This window comes from Ranitomeya imitator, chromosome 5, assembly GCF_032444005.1.
Source record: "Ranitomeya imitator isolate aRanImi1 chromosome 5, aRanImi1.pri, whole genome shotgun sequence".
NCBI lineage: Eukaryota > Metazoa > Chordata > Amphibia > Anura > Dendrobatidae > Ranitomeya > Ranitomeya imitator.
In genome coordinates this window covers 157,462,138-157,482,966 of record NC_091286.1, presented here as the reverse complement: position 1 = coordinate 157,482,966, position 20,829 = coordinate 157,462,138, and the positions used below count along the sequence as shown (strand labels likewise).

Genomic DNA, 20,829 nt, shown 5'->3' with positions numbered 1-20,829 from the left:
GGACTCAGCATGGGTGAGAATGACTTAGAGTTTGAATTGAAAGGTAAAATGAGAGTTCTTTAAAATTTGTATTGGAAGAGTGTGTTGCCCATAGACCACTAGAAGTATAAGGATGGGTTAACCGTGCTGACTCAAGGGACATCCAATGATGTACTGTAGAATAATCATTCTATGGCAGTTACCAAATCATCTGATTGCACTAATTGGTAATTACCAAAATAACTATTGTCTGTCTTCCAGTTACAGTTTTAATAACACAAGGAAACAAAGAGTGTCTCTAGAGCAAGCTAACCATCCAACTGTATCCTATATGGACTCACAACTGAAAAAGGTACAAGTGGAAACTTCACAATGTACAGTAGCGCAGCTAGCAATTATAAGATTAATGTAACTATGAGTGATGCTCTAATAATCGTGGAGACCTGCAGGGAATTTCACTTCAAATGGGGAACCCTTCTTCATGGCAATAGGTATTGAGACAAACTGGAAAAACGATTACAATATTTGTCATAGGTTTTCTTCTCTCATCATCTCCTCATATTTAAATGAAAAACCTTAAGTTACCGTAATATTTTATGACTTTAGGCTGGCGTAATGTTAGGAGCTTCGCAGATTCTGTAATGAAAACTTCAACAGAAACCTGGCATGACCCCATTTTAACCTTTTAGTAACCAAGCTATTTTGAATTTAATGACCAGGCCAAATTTTAGAAATAGAACCTGTGTCACTTTATGGGGTAATAACTCTGGAGTGCCTTAACATATCTGAGTGATTCTGGGATTTGATACTGAATTTCTTCGATATGACTTGTTTATTTTTGAAAATATATTGCAATTTTTGGCAACAAATTTGAAGATAAATCGCACTTTTCAAACATTCAATCTTTAACCACTTTACCACCCGAAGTGTATCCATACTTCCCTGGGACGTATGGAAATGTCCCGGTGATTTTGGGCACACGCCATCGCCACTGGTTTTCAGCTGATTCTAACAGCTGACACAGGGCACTTTAATACCTTAAATGCTGCAATGGAACTCATTTGCAGCATTTCGGGAGCAGGCAGAGGAAATCAAGCCCTTCTGCCTTGGATCGGTCATCGCTGGGTCTCGATCATTGACATGGTGAACCCGGGTCACCAGAGCTAGCAAGGTTGCTTGATCATGCTCAGAGCATGATCAGCAACTTTGTCTGTCAGTGCAGCACTGACAGTTTGCATATCATAGGGATGCTGGCACTGGAACAAGACGCTTCGAGGGAGGGAAGGAAGGCAAGTATAATTTTTTTTTTTTTATTATGTTTTTCTGATGGGGCCATGCATACTAGTACGGGGTGGGGGTGGGGGGTCCTGCATACCAGGATAGGGAAAAGCGGGGCCATGCACACTAGTATTGGGATGAGAGGGGCCATACATACCAGGATAAGGATGAGGGAGCAATGCATGCTAGGATAGGGATGAGGGGACCATGTAAATCAGGGTAGGAGATATGAAATACAGAATTGACCACACTTTTTGATTCAATTTTTTTTTTTCGAATTTTCTCCTCTAAAACATAGCTGCGTCTCATGGTCCGAAAATTACGATACTTGGGTATCAATGTAATTGTACTGGCTTGAAGAATAAAGCTGCCTTATCAATTTTACCACACTGAGAGACGACATAAAAGGAACTCCAAAAAACAATTAATGTATTGTTGGTTTTTGTTCATTCTGCCTCCCAAAAATTGGAATAGAAAGCGATTAAAAAAAGAAAAGTCATAGTAACATAGTAACATAGTTAGTAAGGCCGAAAAAAAGACATTTGTCCATCCAGTTCAGCCTATATTCCATCATAATAAATACCCAGATCTACGTCCTTCTACAGAACCTAATAATTGTATGATACAATATTGTTCTGCTCCAGGAAGACATCCAGGCCTCTCTTGAACCCCTCGACTGAGTTCGCCATCACCACCTCCTCAGGCAAGCAATTCCAGATTCTCACTGCCCTAACAGTAAAGAATCCTCTTCTATGTTGGTGGAAAAACCTTTTCTCCTCCAGACGCAAAGAATGCCCCCTTGTGCCCGTCACCTTCCTTGGTATAAACAGATCCTCAGCGAGATATTTGTATTGTCCCCTTATATACTTATACATGGTTATTAGATCGCCCCTCAGTCGTCTTTTTTCTAGACTAAATAATCCTAATTTCGCTAATCTATCTGGGTATTGTAGTTCTCCCATCCCCTTTATTAATTTTGTTGCCCTCCTTTGTACTCTCTCTAGTTCCATTATATCCTTCCTGAGCACCGGTGCCCAAAACTGGACACAGTACTCCATGTGCGGTCTAACTAGGGATTTGTACAGAGGCAGTATAATGCTCTCATCATGTGTATCCAGACCTCTTTTAATGCACCCCATGATCCTGTTTGCCTTGGCAGCTGCTGCCTGGCACTGGCTGCTCCAGGTAAGTTTATCATTAACTAGGATCCCCAAGTCCTTCTCCCTGTCAGTCGTGTCTGAAAATGGTACCAATAAAAACGTCTACTCATCCCGCAAAAAACAAGCCCTCAAATGACTCTGTGGGCTGAAATATGGTAAAATTATAGTTCTCAAAATGTGGCAGTAAAGTGATTTTTTTTTTTTTAGTGTGTGACAGCAGCCAAACATAAAAAAAAAAAAGTATTGCTGTAATTGCACTTTACCGAAGAATAAAGTCACCATATCACTTATACCACACAAGGAACAATGTTTAAAAAAAACAACAACAATTCTTCACCTGCTGTTGATTTCTTAATTCTGCCTCCCAATTCTGCTCTCTGCGTTGAGGGCTTACACCAGGGGTTCCGGGTTAATCCCTGAAATATGTGATTAAGATGGAAACCCATCTGAGGATTCCCTATAATGAGGCAGATGGTGGAACTGTGGAAGCCATAGCACCTGTGAACTGGCAGTGTCCGTCTTTTTAGGATTGCATAAAAGTGCCGTTGACCACAGTTTTGTGCACTTCTGAAAAAGACACCGCTGAACAGAGGCCAGACAGAGTCCAGAATAACTCTGCTGCCTCATTATAGTGAATTGATCTCTCGGGATTTCATCTGTCACTCAGAGATTTACTGTAGATGCAAACCTAAGGGTATGTTCACACGTTCAGGATTTCCATCCTTTTTTTTTCAGGACAGTTTTTTTTTTAAAAACTGCAGCTCTTGGCAGAAAACGCAGGTCCTTTTTTTGGTCCTTTTTTTGTCCTTTTTTGATGCGTTTTTTGATGCGTTTTTTTATCCTTTTTTTATGCAGTTTTCTATGCAGAGACTGTGTGTTTCCTAGGAAGCTTTTTAGGGCTAAAATGGCTGAAAATACCCTAACCCTACCCCTAACCCTACCCCTAACCCTAACCCTACCCCTAACCCTACCCCTACCCCTATTCTAACCTTAGTAAAAAAAAAAAAAAAAAAATTCTTAATTTTTTTATTGTCCCTACCAATGGGGGTGACAAAGTGTGGGGGGGTGTCATTTACTATTTTTTTATTTTGATCACTGAGATAGGTTATATCTCAGTGATCAAAATGCACTTTGGAGCGAATCTGCCGGCCGGCAGATTCGGCGGGCGCACTGCGCATGCGCCCGCCATTTTGCAAGATGGCGGCGCCCAGGGAGAAGACGGCCGGACGGACACCGGGACGCCGGGTGAGTATAAGGGGGGGAGATTAGGGCACGGGGGGGGCATCGGAGCACTGGGGGGGGCATCGGAGCACGGGGGGGGGGGGGCATCGGAGCACGGGGGGGCGGGATCGGAGCACGGGGGGGCAGCCACACTCCGCCCACGCACTTCCGCCCGCTCCCCCGCACTTCCTGCTGCAGCGGTTCTGCACATCAAATCGCAGTAAAACCCGCAGATATATTTTTGATCTGCGGGTTTTACTGCGATTTTGACCTCACAATGGAGGTCAATGGGTGCAGAACCGCTGCGGTTCAGGAAAAAGAAGTGACATGCTCCTTCTTTTTTGCCGCAGCTATTCTGCGCGGCTTTTTAAACGAAATTACGGACCATGTGCACAGCAGTGACTGTTTTCCATAGGGTTACATTGTTATGTACCCTGCATGGAAAACTGCTGCGGAACCGCAGCGGCAATACCGCTGCGGTTCCGCAGTAAAAAACGCACTGTGTGAACATAGCCTAAGTGTTCACTGTAGAGCACCAGATAAATGTGATCACAAACGTTATGTAAAAGCTCCAACTCAATTCACACAAAAGGCAAGTCCTCACTCAGGTATGTTATCTGTTAACAGAATTATAGGGGCCTATGTTACTAGTTACACAAAGGCTCTGGAAAAGCGAAATGGCTCAATAACCCTTCAAAAGAAATTCTGCAAATTCTGCTCTCCGAACTCCAAATGCCCCCTCCCTTCCTAGCCCCACAGTGTACTTAAACCACATATAGCAGCACATTTGATATTTCTGAAGAGATGAGAGCTTGCTTGACTTACGGATGTGTGTCTCCATAAGCATGAGTTGGGCATAACATACTGGTGACTACAACAGCAGTTTGCTATTTTGACTTTGCAACATTCATTGTTGCTTGTTTCTGGAAAACACCCATTGGTCAAAGACGTCACTAAATCTGTAGATAAATTCCAAAAAGGGCATCATTTCGAAAATTGGGTCACTTGAGGGAGGGATTGTGCTCTTCTAGCACTTAGATCGTGGAATATGGAGTCTGCAAACTATTCTAGGAAAATCTGCGCTCCAGGATCCAATGGCGCTCTTTCCCTCCCAAGTCTCTCCTTATGGCTAAGCAGTACTGTACAGCCACATATGGGGTATTGCCACGTTCAGTAGAAATTGTGGGACAAATTATGGTGCCAATTTTACCCACTTCTTGTTTGAAAATGTAAAATCTGGGGCTAGAACAAAAGTTTGGTGATAAAAATGTACTGGTAGTTATTTTTTCTTTAATGCTCAAAGTTTAAAATTCTGTGACTCACCTGTGATGTCAGTATGATCACTGCACCCATAGATGAATTCATTGAAAGGTGTAGTTTGTAAAATTGGGTCACTTATGGGGATTTCTGCTGTCCTGGCAACTCATGAGCTCTCCCAGTGGGTCATGGTATCCGCAAACCGTAACAGTAAAATCTGCACTATAGTATCACACTCCTTCCCTTCTGAGCTTTCCACCGTGCCTGAAAAATATTTCCCAATTTACATGTAGGGTATTGGCACACTCAGGAAAAAATGTTGTGTCAATGTGATCATTGCACCCCTAGATGAATTCATTGTAAATGAGTTCACATATGGGGTATTACTGGCACCTCAGTGGATCTTCCAATGTGACATGGCGCCCTCAAACCATTACAGCAAAATCTGAACTCCAATATGGCATGTCTTCCCTTCTGAGCTTTGCACTGTGCCTCAAAAGTAGTATTCCCCCACATATAGGTTATCGGCGTACTCGGGAGAATTTGCACAACAAATTGTATGGTGCAATTTCTCCTGTTACCCTTGTTAAAATATTTTTTTTTTTAGCTAAAATAATGTTTTTGTGGGGAAAATATATCTATATTTTTTTATGATTTTCACGGCTCAATGTTATAAACTTCTGTGAAGCACCTGGGGCTTCAAGATGCTCACCACAAATCTAGATAAGTTTCCTGAGGCATATCACCAAGCGCTACAAAGACCACAAAAAGAAAGCGTATAATCCTTAAATCAATTTTTATTAGACATGTAACAAATTAACGCGGCGGGGATCTCCTGTCACCAGCCTTATGCCGGTCTAATTATTCTTGTAAGTATAGCTCACCTCTTGCTATTTGTATATGTATGCATTCCTAAGGAGGGTCCGCGTTGGACTTGATGCACTTGGCACTTTTCAAAACTATTACGAATGCTGCTATATATTTTTTTCTAGCTATTTGCACAGATATACATGCTTATTTGCACATTGTTTGAGTCTGAGGTATTGAGCATTAACATCCATTTGGGCATTTGGCATGCTGGTTTCAGGGCTCCCTGTTTATTGTGGTTTCCAGTAGTGTCTGTTTTATCATTCGTTTATTGATTTGTTCAATTGATTTGTTAATTTGTTACATGTCTAATAAAAATTGATTTAAGGATTATACTCTTTCTTTTTGTGGTCTGTGTACCGCTTGGTGATATATATTTGAGTTCTTTCGTCCTATATTATTTCTTTTGGGACATTTGTTTTGGTGTTATAAGTTTCCTGAGGCAGTCTAGTTTCCAAAATGTCACTTGTAGGTGGTTTCCACTGTTAAGTTACATCAGGTGCACTCCAAATGCAAGATGGCTTCCACTATTTGTTTTCACAAATTTTGCATTTAAAAAGTCACACTATTTGTAGGGATTTGAACTCTTAGGCTGGGGTCACACTTTCGAGTTCAGTGCAAGAAATTCAAGCATCAAATGAAAAAAAAACACAAAAAGAATTGTCCTAAAGCCAAATTGGATATATTATCACTTCAAACATAAAAAAGGGGGTGGACAAAGGTATTGGCACCCTTTGAAAAATCATGTGATGCTTCTCTAATTTGTGTAATTAACAGCACCTGTAACTTACCTGTGGCACCTAACAGGTGTTGGCAATAACTAAATCACACTTTCAGCCAGTTGACATGGACTAAAGTTGACTCAACCTCTGTCCTGTGTCCTTGTGTGTACCACATTGAGCATGGAGAAAAGAAAGACGACCAAAGAACTGTCTGACGACTTGAGAAACCAAATTGTGAGGAAGCATGAGCAACCTCAAGGCTACAGGTCCATCTCCAAAGACCTGAATGTTCCTGTGTCTACCGTGCGCAGTGTTATCAAGAAGTTTAAAGCCCATGGCAATGTGGCTAACCTCCCTAGATGTGGATGGAAAAGAAAAATTGACAAGAGATTTCAACGCAAGATTGTTCGGATGTTGGATAAAGAACCTCGACTAACATCCAAACAAGTTCAAGCTGCCCTGCAGTCCGAGGGTACAACAGTGTCAACCCGTACTATCCTTTGGCATCTGAATGAAAAGGGACTGTATGGTAGGAGACCCAGGAAGACCCCACTTCTTACCCTGGTCAGGTTTTTGAAATGTATTCTTTAGCCTTCTGATCGTGCACTCCGCCTCCTAGCCTACAGGTGTTTTAATTACAGCAGGTCCAATACCCCTCCACAGAGAGAGAGAATTTTAGTCTAGGAAGAGGTTTCACATGTACCCATTCAGATGGAGATGTTTATTCTCAGTGAGGTAAGGCAAGTTTAGGACCTGGTATAAGAGAGATGCCGTAAAGGGGCTACCAGGTACACATAAAATTGGCCATTTTTATGCGCTAAACGCTCTCATTTTTCATATTTCTAATGCAGTAATGCAGTTCAAATTTCGTATTTCAAGTTTACATGTTTTAGCGCTGCAGTGTGCTGCCTTATTTACTTAACTATATACTAGTTGGCGACTCTAGGTTCAGCACCTGTTCACACTTAGTCTATGTTTGGATGTGCCGGTCAGGTTTTTGAAATGTATCCTTTGGGGATTTTCTCTGAGGCAAGATAGTATTCCTATTTCCATCTTTAGGGGTATTTAGTCCTCCGGCTGTGACGAGGTGTCTAGGATTGTTAGGTACACTCCACGGCTACTTCTAGTTGCGGTGTTAAGTTCAGGATTGCGGTCAGTATAGTGGCCACCTTCTCCAGTGAAAGTTCTCATGCAGCTCCAAGGTCACCGAATCACAACAGTACAACTGGCCAAGAATGAGTTAAATGCATCTCAGAAGAAGGGAAGGAAGCTCTTGAGCCATTTTTTTTTCTCCAGTCTGTTTTGTGTTCTCTTCCCTCTCAATATCTGGGTGGCTGAGGAGCCTGGTGCAAGCATGAATTTTCAGGAATTAGCTTCTCGTGTAGACCAGCTTGCTGCTAGGGTGCAAGGTATTTCTGATTATATTGTTCAGACTCCTGCTTTAGAACCGAAGATTCCTACTGCTGATTTGTTTCCTGGTGACAGGTCTAAATTTTTGAGTTTCAAAAACAACTGTAAACTGTTTTTTGCCCTGAGACCTCGATCCTCTGGTGATTCCATTCAGCGGGTGAAAATCGTAATCTCCCTGCTGCGTGGCGACCCGCAGGATTGGGCGTTTTCCCTGGAATCTGGGAATCCGGCTTTGCTTAATATTGACTCCTTTTTTCAGGCTTTAGGATTACTATATGATGAGCCTAATTCTGTGGATCAAGCTGAGAAGACCTTGTTGGCCCTGTCTCAGGGTCAAGAGGCGGCAGAATTGTATTGTCAGAAATTCAGAAAAAGGTCTGTGTTGACTAAATAGAATAATGATGCTTTTGGCGGCAATTTTCAGAAGAGGGCTTTCTGAATCTGTTAAAGATGTTATGGTGGGGTTTCCGACGCGTTCCAGTCTGAGTGATTCCATGTCTCTGGCCATTCAGATTGACCGACGCCTGCAGGAGCGCAGAACTGTGCGCGCTGTGGCGTTATCCTCAGAGCAAATTCCTGAGCCTATGCAATGTGATAGAATTCTGTCTAGAACGGAACGACAAGGTTTCAGACGTCAAAATAGGTTGTGTTATTATTGTGGCGACGCTTCTCATGTCATTTCTGTCTGCCCTAAGCGGACAAAGAGGATCGCCAGTTGAATTACCATCAGTACTGTACAACCTAAATTTTTGTTATGTGTCCTTGACCTGCTCATTGTCCTCATTTTCTGTCATGGCGTTTGTGGATTCAGGCGCCGCCTTGAATTTAATGGATTTTGAGTTTGCCAAGCGTTGTGGTTTTCCCTTGCAGCCTTTGCAGAACCCTATTCCTTTAAGGGGCATTGATGCTACACCCTTGGCTAAAAATAAGCCCCAGTTTTGGACACAGGTCACCATGCGTATAGCGCCAGCCCATCAGGAAGATTGTCGATTTCTGGTGTTGCATAACTTGCATGATGTTATCGTGCTGGGTTTTCCGTGGTTGCAGGTACATAATCCTGTGTTGGACTGGAAGTCCATGTCTGTGACTAGTTGGGGTTGTCAGGGGGTTTATAATGATGTTCCTTTGATGTCAATCTCCTCTTCTTCACCTTCTGAAATTCCAGAGTTTTTGTCTGATTTTCAGGATGTATTCGATGAGCCCAAGTCCAGTTTCCTTCCACCGCACAGGAACTGCGATTGTGCTATTGACTTGATTCCAGGCTGTAAGTTTCCTAAGGGTCGACTTTTCAACCTATCTGTGCCTGAACATACCGCCATGCGGAGCTATATTAAGGAGTCTTTGGAGAAAGGGCATATTCGACCATCTTCTTCGCCGTTGGGAGCGGGGTTCTTTTTTGTTGCAATAAAAGATGGTTCCTTGAGACCCTGTATAGATTATCGCCTCTTGAATAAAATCATGGTCAAGTTTCATTACCCTTTACCTTTGCTTTCCGATTTGTTTGCTAGGATTAAGGGAGCTAGTTGGTTTACGAAGATTGACCTTCGAGGGGCATATAATCTTGTTCGTATTAAGCAGGGTGATGAATGGAAAACTGCGTTAAACACGCCCGAAGGCCATTTTGAATACCTTGTGATGCCATTCGGACTCTCTAATGCTCCATCTGTTTTTCAGTCCTTCATGCATGATATCTTCCAGGATTATCTTGATAAATTCTTGATTGTATATTTGGACGATATTTTGATTTTTTCCGATGATTGGGAGTCTCATGTGCAACAGGTCAGGATGATATTTCAGATCCTTCGTGACAATGCCCTGTTTGTGAAAAGGTCAAAGTGTCTCTTTGGGGTGCAGAAAGTCTCTTTTTTGGGCTTCATTTTTTTTCTCCCTCGTCTATAGAGATGGATCCGGTTAAGGTTCAGGCCATTCATGATTGGATTCAGCCCACATCCGTAAAGAGCCTTCCGATATTTTTGGGTTTTGCAAATTTTTATCGCCGTTTAATTGCTAATTTTTCCAGCGTGGTTAAACCTCTGACCGATTTGACGAAGAAAGGCGCTGATGTGGCGAATTGGTCCTCTGCGGCTGTCTCTGCCTTTCAGGAGCTTAAACGTCGATTTACTTCTGCTCCAGTGTTGCGCCAACTGGATGTTTCTCTTCCGTTTCAGGTTGAGGTTGACGCTTCTGAGATTGGGGCAGGGGCCGTTTTGTCTCAGAGGGATCCTGTTGGTTCCTTAATGAAACCGTGTGCCTTCTTTTCCCGTAAGTTTTCGCCTGCTGAACGCAATTATGATGTCGGCAATCGGGAGTTGTTGGCTATGAAGTGGGCGTTTGAGGAGTGGCGACATTGGCTTGAGGGAGCTAAGCATCGTATTGTGGTCTTGACCGATCATAAGAATTTGATTTACCTCGAGTCTGCTAAACGGCTGAATCCTAGACAGGCTCGATGGTCCTTGTTTTTTTTCCGTTTTGATTTCGTGGTCTCGTACCTTTTGGGTTCTAAGAATATTAAGGCTGATGCCCTCTCTAGGAGTTTTTTGCCTATTTCTCCTGAGGTCTTAGAGCCGGTCGGTATTTTGCCATTTCCCCTGATTTACGACGGGTTCTTCAGGAATTTCAGGCTGACAAACCTGACCGTTGTCCTGTGGGGAAATTGTTTGTTCCTGACAGATGGACTAGTAGAGTGATTTCTGAGGTTCAGTGTTCCGTGTTTGTTGGTCATCCTGGCATTTTTGGTACCAGAGATTTGGTTGGTAGGTCCTTTTGGTGGCCTTCTTTGTCGCGGGATGTGCGTTCTTTTGTGCAGTCCTGTGGGACTTGTGCGCGGGACAAGCCTTGTTGTTCCCGTGCTAGTGGGTTGCTTTTGCCATTGCCAGTCCCTGAGAGGCCCTGGACGCATATTTCGATGGATTTTATTTCTGATCTTCCGGTCTCCCAGAAGATGTCTGTTATCTGGGTTGTTTGTGACCGGTTCTCTAAGATGGTTCATTTGGTGCCCTTGCCTAAATTGCCTTCCTCTTCAGATTTGGTTCCTTTGTTCTTTCAGCATGTGGTTAGTTTGCATGGTATTCCGGAGAATATTGTGTCCGACAGGGGTTCCCAGTTTGTTTCTAGGTTTTGGCGGGCCTTTTGTGCTAGGCTGGGCATTGATTTGTCTTTTTCTTCTGCATTTCATCCTCAGACAAATGGCCAGACCGAGCGTACTAATCAGACCTTGGAGACTTATTTGAGATGCTTTGTGTCTGCTGATCAGGATGATTGGGTGGCCTTCTTGCCATTGGCCGAGTTTGCCCTTAATAATCGGGTTAGTTCTGCTACCTTGGTTTCGCCTTTCTTTTGTAATTTTGGTTTTCATCCTCGTTTTTCTTCTGGGCAGGTTGAGCCTTCTGTCTGTCCTGGTGTGGATTCTGTGGTGGACAGGTTGCAGCAGATTTGGGCTCATGTGGTGGACAAGTTGGTGTTGTCTCAAGAGGAGGCTCAACGTTTTGCTAATCATCGTCGGTGTGTTGGTTCCAGGCTTCGGGTTGGTGATCTGGTCTGGTTGTCTTCCCGTCATGTTCCTATGAAGGTTTCTTCTCCTAAATTTAACCCCTTTACCCCCAAGGGTGGTTTGCACGTTAATGATTGGGCCAATTTTTACAATTCTGACCACTGTCCCTTTATGAGGTTATAACTCTGGAACGCTTCAACGGATCCCAGTGATTCTGACATAGTTTTCTCGTGACATATTGTACTTCATGACAATGGTAAAAATTCTTTGATAGTACCTGCGTTTATTTGTGAAAAAAACGGAAATTTGGCGAAAATTATGAAAATTTCGCAATTTTCCAACTTTGAATTTTTATGCAATTAAATCACAGAGATATGTCACACAAAATACTTAATAAGTAACATTTCCCACATGTCTACTTTACATCAGCACAATTTTGGAACCAAAATTTTTTTTTGTTAGGAAGTTACAAGGGTTAAAAGTTGACCAGCAATTTCTCATTTCTACAACACCATTTTTTTTTAGGGACCACATCTCATTTGAAGTCATTTTGAGGGGTCTATATGATAGAAAATACCCAAGTGTGACACCATTCTAAAAACTACACCCCTCAAGGTGCTCAAAACCATATTCAAGAAGATTATTAACCCTTCTGGTGCTTCACAGGAATTTTTTGAATGTTTAAATAAAAATGAACATTTAACTTTTTTCACAAAAAATTTAATTCAGCTCCAATTTGTTTTATTTTACCAAGGGTAACAGGAGAAAATGGTCCCCAAACATTGTTGTACAATTTGTCCTGAGTACGCCAATACCCCACATGTGGGGGTAAACCACTGTTTAGGCGCATGGCAGAGCTCGGAAGCGAAGGAGCGCCATTTGACTTTTCAATGCAAAATTGACTGGAATTGAGATCGGACGCCATGTTTCGTTTGGAGAGCCCCTGATGTGCCTAAACATTGAAACCCCCCACAAGTGACACCATTTTGGAAAGTAGACCCCCTAAGGAACTTATCTAGAGGTGTGGTGAGCACTTTGACCCACCAAGTGCTTCACCGAAGTTTATAATGTAGAACCGTAAAAATAAAAAATCATATTTTTTCACAAAAATTATCTTTTCGCCCCCAATTTTTTATTTTCCCAAGGGTAAGAGAAGAAATTGGACCCCAAAAGTTGTTGTACAATTTGTCCTGAGTACGCTGATAGCCCATATGTGGGGGTAAACCACTGTGTGGGCGGATGGGAGAGCTCGGAAGGGAAGGAGCTCCATTTGGAATGCAGACTTAGATGGAATGGTCTGCAGGTGTCACATTGCATTTGCAGAGCCCCTAATGTACCTAAACAGTAGAAACCTCCCACAAGTGACACCATTTTGGAAACTAGACCCCCTAAGGAACTCATCTAGATGTGTTGTGATAGCTTTGAACCCCCAAGTGTTTCACTACAGTTTGTAACGCAGAGCCGTGAAAATTAAAAAAAAAGAAATCTTTCCCCCCAAAATTATTTTTTAGCGCCCAGTTTTGTATTTTCCCGAGGCTAAGAGGAGAAATTCGACCCCAAAAGTTGTTGTCCAATTTGTCCTGAGTACGTTGATACCTCGTATGTTGGGGGGAACCACCGTTTGAGCGCATTGCAGAGCTCGGAAGGGAAGGAGCGCCATTTGGAATGCAGACTTAGATGGAATGGTCTGCAGGCGTCGCATTGCGTTTGCAGAACCCCTAATGTACCTAAACAGTAGAAACCCCCCACAAGTGACCCCATATTGGAAACTAGACCTCCCAGGGAACTAATCTAGATGTGTTGTGAGAACTTTGAACCCCCAAGTGTTTCACTACAGTTTATAACGCAGAGCCGTGAAAATAAAAAATCTTTTTTTTTCCCACAAAAATTATTTTTTAGCCCCCAGTTTTGTATTTTCCCAAGGGTAAATGGAGAAATTGGACCCCAACAGTTGTCCTATTTGTCCTGAGTATGCTGATACCCCATATGTTGGGGTAAACCCCTGTTTGGGCACACGGGAGAGCTCGGAAGGGAATAAGCACTGTTTTACTTTTTCAACGCAGCATTGGCTGGAATTGAGATCGGACGCCATGTCGCGTTTGGAGAGCCCCTGATGTGCCTAAACAGTGGAAACCCCACAATTATAACTGAAACCCTAATCCAAACACACCCCTAACCCTAATCCCAACAGTAACCCTAACCACACCTCTAACCCTGACACACCCCTAACCCTAATCCCAACCCTATTCCCAACTGTAAATGTAATCTAAACCCTAACTGTAACTTTAGCCCCAACCCGAACCCTAACTTTAGCCCCAACCCAAACTGTAGCCCTAGCCCTAACCCTAATGGGAAAATGGAAATAAATACTTTTTTTAATTTTTCCCTAACTAAGGGGGTGATGAAGGGGGGTTTGATTTACTTTTATAGCGGGTTATTTAGCGGATTTTTGTGATTGACAGCCGTCACACACTGAAAGACGCTTTTTATTGCAAAAAATATTTTTTGCGTTACCACATTTTGAGAGCTATAATTTTTCCATATTTTGGTCCACAGAGTCATGTGAGGGCTTGTTTTTTGCGGGACGAGTTGACGTTTTTATTGGTAACATTTTCGGGCACGTGACATTTTTTGATCGCTTTTTATTCCGATTTTTGTGAGGCAGAATGACCAAAAACCAGCTATTCATGAATTTCTTTTGGGGGAGGCGCGTTTGGTAAAATTGATAAAGCAGTTTTATTCTTCGGGTCAGTTCGAATACAGCGACACCTCGTTTATATCATTTTTTTTATGTTTTGGCGCTTTTATACGATAAAAACTATTTTATAGAAAAAATAATTATTTTTGCATCGCTTTATTCTCAGGACTATAACTTTTTTATTTTTTTGCTGATGATGCTGTATGGCGGCTCGTTTTTTGCGGGACAAGATGACGTTTTCAGCGGTACTATGGTTATTTATATCTGTCTTTTTGATCGCGTGTTATTCCACTTTTTGTTCGGCGGTATGATAATAAAGCGTTTTTTGCCTCGTTTTTTTTTTTTTTTCTTTTCTTACGGTGTTTACTGAAGGGGTTAACTAGTGGGCCAGTTTTATAGTTCGGGCCGTTACGGACGCGGCGATACTAAATATATGTACTTTTATTGTTTTGTTTTTTTTATTTAGATAAAGAAATGTATTTATGGGGATATTTTTTTTTTTTTACTTTGTCCCAGGGGGGGGACATCACAGATCGGTGACCTGACAGTTTGCACAGCACTCTGTCAGATCACCGATCTGAGAGCAGTGCAGGCTGCTTCACAGTGCCTGCTCTGAGCAGGCTCTGTGAAGCCACCTCCCTCCCTGCAGGACCCGGATCCGCGGCCATCTTGGATCCGGGGCTCGAGCAGGCAGGGAGGGAGGTAAGACCCTCGCAGCAACGCGATCACATCGCGTTGCTGCGGGGGGCTCAGGGAAGCCCGCAGGGAGCCCCCTCCCTGCGCGATGCTTCCCTGCACCGCCGGCACATCGCGATCATCTTTGATCGCGGTGTGCCAGGGGTTAATGTGCCGGGGGCGGTCCGTGACCGCTCCTGGCACATAGTGCCGGATGTCAGCTGCGATAGGCAGCTGACACCCGGCCGCGATCGGCGGCGCTCCCCCCGTGAGCGCCGCCGATCGCGCTGGACGTACTATCCCGTCCATGGTCATGGGGGCCCACCCCACCTCGACGGGATAGTACGTCCGATGTCAGAAAGGGGTTAAGCCTCAGTTTATTGGTCCTTATAGGATTTCTGAGATTATTAATCCGGTGTCTTTTCGACTGGCGCTTCCGGCCTCTTTTGCTATCCATAATATCTTCTATAGATCTTTGTTGCGGAAATATGTGGAGCCCATTGTTCCCTCTGTTGATCCTCCGGCCCCTGTGTTGGTTGATGCGGAGTTGGAATATGTTGTTAAGAAGATTTTGGATTCTCGTTTTTCGAGGCGGAAGCTTCAGTACCTGGTCAAATGGAAGGGTTATGGCCAGGAGGATAATTCTTGGGTTTTTGCCTCTGATGTCCATGCTGCTGATTTGGTCCGTGCCTTTCATCTGGCTCGTCCTGATCGTCCTTTGGGCCCTGGTGAGGGTTCGGTGACCCCTCCTCAAAGGGGGGTACTGTTGTGAATTCTGCTCTTGGGTTTCCTCCAGTGGTTGTAGGTGGGAATGCAGTTGTCTCTGAGTCGCAGTCCTGGCCAGGTGTATCTGATGATTACAATTTTGACTGGGATATTTAGGTGTGCAGGATCCTTTAGCCCTTGCCAGTTGTCAATGTTCCTTGTGAAGTGTTGGATCACTTTCTTGCTTCTCCTGCTTGCTGCCAAATTTAGCAAAGATTATTCCTGCTCTGATTGTAGGATTCACTGGAGTTGCAGATTTACGCACCTGCATCTTTAGTCAAATGTAGAAAGTTTTTGTATATTCTGCTGTGGATGTTTTTGACGGGTTTTGATACTGACCGCAAAGAACTCTGTCCTATCCTGTCCTATTTAGCTAGAAGTGGCCTCCTGTGCTAAATCCTGTTTTTCTGCCTGTGTATGTTTTTTCCTCTCCGACTCACCGCCAATATTTGTGGGGGGCTGTCTATCCTTTGGGGATTTTCTCTGAGGCATGATAGTATTCCTATTTCCATCTTTAGGGGTATTTAGTCCTCCGGCTGTGACGAGGTGTCTAGGTGTGTTAGGTACACTCCACGGCTACTTCTAGTTGCGGTGTTAAGTTCAGGATTGCGGTCAGTATAGTGGCCACCTTCTCCAGTGAAAGTTCTCATGCAGCTCCAAGGTCACCGAATCATAACAGGCCCTATTCTAACGCATCGGGTATTCTAGAATATGTATGTACGTCACGCTTAGCACAGCCACGTAGTATATAGCACATCCACGTAGTATATACCACAGCCACATAGTATATAGTAGCCACATAGTATATAGCACAGCCCACCTAACACAGACAGCCACGTAGTATATAGCAGCCACGTAGTATATAGCAGTGACGTAGTATATAACACAGCCCACGTAATATATAGCACAGCCCACGCAATATATAGCACAGCCGCGCAGTATATAACACAGGCCATGTAGTATATAACACAGCCCACGCAGTATATAACAGTGCCCACGTAGTATATAGCAGCCAGGCAGTATATAACACAGCCCATTTAATATGTAGCACAGCCCACGTAGTATATAACACAGGCCACACAGTATATAAAACAGGCCACGTAGTATATTACACAGCCCACGCAGTATATAACACTGCCCACGTAGTATATAGCAGCCAGGAAGTATATAGCACAGCCCAAGTAGTATATAGCACAGCCCACGCAGTATATAACACAGCCCACGCAGTATATAACACAGCCCACACAGTATGTATCACAGCCCACTCAGTATATAACACAGCCCATGTAGTATATAGCCGTGTGGGCACCATATCCCTGTTTAAAAAAAAAAAAGGTTATCTCACACTCCGGTGTCCACCGAAGCTGTCCCGATGCGCGCCATGCTGCCGCCAGATTCCGTTCTGAGACCGCCAAGTCATCTGGGTAATTTCGTAATACATCCGTGGGAACGGAAGCTGGCGGCAGCATCACGCTCGGTGGACGGCGGAAGGTGAGAATAGCACATTTTTTAACTTATTATTAACAGTATATCTTTTTATTATTGATGCTGCATAGGCAGCTTCAATAGTAAAAAGTTGGTCCTGGATGGGGCGACACACTGGCACTGACTGGAGGGGAGTAGGGAGGGGGGCACTGACTGGAGGAGAGAAGGGAGGGGCCAATTCGCGGCTGGACTAAGCCTGTCGCGGATTGGTCGCGACCAATCAGCCACGCGTGATTTCCATAACAGACAGACGGAATTATCTTATATATAATTGCCTAGAATACTACTTCCTGCAATTTGTGCCAACTTCCGTGGCTTTGTCCGGAGCTAATGTCCGGAGCTAATGTCCGGAGCTAATGTCCGGAGATAAGTGACGTCAACAGTGTCCAGTGTCTGATTGGTTGCCGCCTGCTGCGAGCGACCAATCAGAAACGTGCCGTACTGTGACACACTCCGCCCGCCATTTTGGTGTGATTTTTGAATTTTTACCTCACAGCAAGTTTCTACTGCGTGGAGGCGGGCCCAGTGACGTTGCTCTTCAAGCTCCTGCCGAATTTCGTCAAAAAAATGATAATACCATTTACCAAAACTATATATATTTAGTTGTGAAGTGGTTCAGTGACATTTTCACACCAATTTTGAACTTTTGTTTGGTGTTTTCTCCATATACTGCCTATTATTTTTGTTCTTTCTTACTATTATTTATTAACTAGATGGCAGCCCGATTCTAAAGAATCGGGAGTCTAGAATCCATATATACTTTATTTATTCAAATCTAATATATAATTGCCTAGAATACTACTTCCTGCAATTTGTGCCAACTTCCGTGGCTTTGTCCGGAGCTAATGTCCAGAGCTAATGTCCGGAGATAAGTGACGTCAACAGTGTCCAGTGTCTGATTGGTTGCCGCCTGCTGCGAGCGACCAATCAGAAACGTGCCGTACTGTGACACACTCCGCCCGCCATTTTGGTGTGATTTTTGAATTTTTACTTAAATAACAAGAATTGTCAAGAGCTGGTGAGTGCAGCCATTTTTTGTTCTTTCTTACTATTATTTATTAATTGTATTATTCTTACATTTGAATAAATAAAGTATACATGGATTCTAGACTCCCGATTCTTTAGAATCGGGCTGCCATCTAGTACATATATATATATATATATATATATATATATATATATAGTTTTTTTTTATATTTTTACACACACGATATATACACAGTGGGTGTATATATAACTATATTAAAATATTTTTTTGGGCAACCATTTTCTATTGCAGGCAGTTCCGGACATGGTGATACCAATTGTCTGTGTTTTTTTGTTTTTGTTTATAGGCTTATAACAGAATCTAACAGGCCAGCGTGACCTGAGGTCATTAGATGACTTCGGGGGCTATTGCAACCATTGACACTTTCAATTACGATTGTGGAGGCTGATTGTGTAAACGGGGAATCCTCTTCCCATTTTAACCACTTAGAGGCTCTATATATTGGGTCCGCAAATCTATATATATAATTGCCTAAGGGTTTTTCCGTCTGTCTGTCTTTCTGTCTGTCTGTCTGTCCTGGAAATCCCGCGTCTCTGATTGGTCGAGGCCGCCAGGCCTCGACCAATCAGCGACGGGCACAGCATGGCTATTATGATGTCATAAAGGTTGCCTCGACCAATCAGCGATGGGCACAGTCTGCCGCGAATTCGCTTCGACCAATCAGCAACGGGCACAGTATCGACGTAGGTGTCATAATGGTTGCCATGGTGACGATGATGTCATAAAGGTTGCCTCGACCAATCAGTGACGGGCACAGTCTGCCGCGAATTCTGGAATCATCATTGTCCATATACTACGGGGACATGCATATTCTAGAATACCCGATGCGTTAGAATCGGGCCACAATCTAGTCATTTTATAATTTTGTAAATTGTAACACCGGCGTCTAAGTGCTATGAGAGCCGTATACCCCGCACAATTTGGGAATTTATGTATAGTAGCAGTGACTATTTTGACTCCATGGGTGTTTGCCAGAAACAAGCAGCAGTGAAAGTTGTTAATCTGCCATTGTAATGCCCAGTATGTTGTTGCGCCCGTACTTTGTAGTACCCATACTTATGCTTCTGGAGACACTCTCCTGTAAATTAAGCGGCCTCTCATAGCTACAGAAATGGCAAACGTGGATGCTAAATGTGGCTTGGGCACACTGGGGCTCAGATGGGAGAGGGTGTTTTCCATTTGGCAGTGCAGAATTTGCTGCTTTTTGGGGGGGGGAGGGAGGAGGGCGGGCACTAGGATCCATAGCCCTTTTCCAATGCCTTTGTACTATAAGTAACATGTACTGTAAGCCCCCTATAGTTCCCCTGAAGGATGACTGACTTGAGTGGAGACTTTCTTTGTTTTGTTGTTCATTAATTTGAAGGTTTTGTTGGAAACATTTTACACAACGTTTTGGATCACATTGATCCTGCGATCTACACTGAGCACTTGTATTGGGTTTCCATCTAAATCTCCGAAGAAGTTATTCAGATGAAGCCCCCAACAGATCAACTCACTATAGTGAGTTACTCTGGACTCCGTCTTCCTTCTTTTCAGCGATGTCCTCCTCAGACGTGCACACAACTGTTGTGGACCACGCTTTTGTGCACACTTAAAAAGACTGACACCGCTGCTTCATAATTCAGGTGGTGTCCAGTATCTATCTCCATCTGCCTCATTATAGGGAATATTCTGCTGGGGGTTCTGTCTGTATCACGCATTTCAGAGATTTACACTAAAACCGCGCAGGATGAGTCAAGCCTTATTGCGATCTTTGGTGTAAGCTCGAAAAGGGGATTCAAAAAAGACAACATTTACCATTGTGAGAAACCTAGCCTTTGTGGACATGTGGTATGCTTTGAAGCAATTCTTAATGAAAATTCATAAAATGTCCTTTTACCATGTTGACACAACACTTTTATAATCTGATGTACTCCGCACAACTTGCATATACCACCACATTATAAATTCATACAATTTATAAATTCATACATCAGGAAAACCAAAAGCATTCTCATTATTACTATAACTATGACTCTAGATCCAACCTGGGCAAAGTGCGGCCCGAGACAGCCAAGGGGCTGAAAACAGTGGCCTGCTCGTTATCTCCATCTGCGCTGACTGCATTGGTGGAGGAGGGGCCCCTGGCCACTTTCTCCACCAATCAGCTTGTGAAACTGTGGAGAGTCAGCACACCGGAGAAAGGAACAGAAGCAGTGTGCCGGGGAACGGGACCGAGGTAAGTGTGGTGTTCTTCTAATTTTTTTTTTCCTTCATATGTATGGGATGCTTAGGTGGGCATGGGGAGGCTATGGGTGTGTCATGCTGCGCATGGCGATGCTATGGAAGTGACATGCATCACATAAGGAGGCTATGGGGATGTCATGCTGCACACGGGGAGGCTATGGGGGCCTCATACAGTATATAGGGAGGCTGTGTGGAGCTCATGCTGTATATAGGGAGACTGTGGGGCTCATGCAGTATATGGGGAGGCTCTGTGAGGCTCATGCCGCATATAGTTGAGGCTGTGTGGGGGTCATGTCGCTTATAGGGGAAGGCTGTGTAGGGCTCATGTCGCATATAGGGGGAGCCTGTGTGGGGCTCATTCTGCATATAGGGGAGGCTGTGTGGGGCTCATTCTGCATATAGGGGAGGCTGTGTGGTGCTCATTCTGCATATAGGGGGAGGCTGTGTGGGGCTCATGCCGTATATGGGGGAGGCTGTGTGGGGCTCATTCTGCATATAGGGGGAGGCTGCGTGGGGCTCATGCCGCATATGGGGGAGGCTGTGTGGGG

At 43.8% G+C, this 20,829-nt stretch overlaps 1 protein-coding gene across 3 annotated transcripts in view; it reads left to right on the top strand.

The window, feature by feature from the left end:
• Positions 1-20,829, top strand: part of LOC138681605 (protein Mis18-alpha-like) — a 96,832-nt gene that overhangs the window by 46,098 nt on the left and 29,905 nt on the right. For 2 of the 3 annotated variants that reach the window (XM_069769240.1, XM_069769239.1), the window contains exon 4: positions 241-331. The exons of the other annotated variant lie outside the window; for it this stretch is intronic. In XM_069769240.1, the coding sequence (XP_069625341.1) occupies positions 241-331 (91 nt within the window). The remainder of the gene's footprint in view (positions 1-240; positions 332-20,829) is intronic. 3 annotated transcript variants of the gene reach the window in all.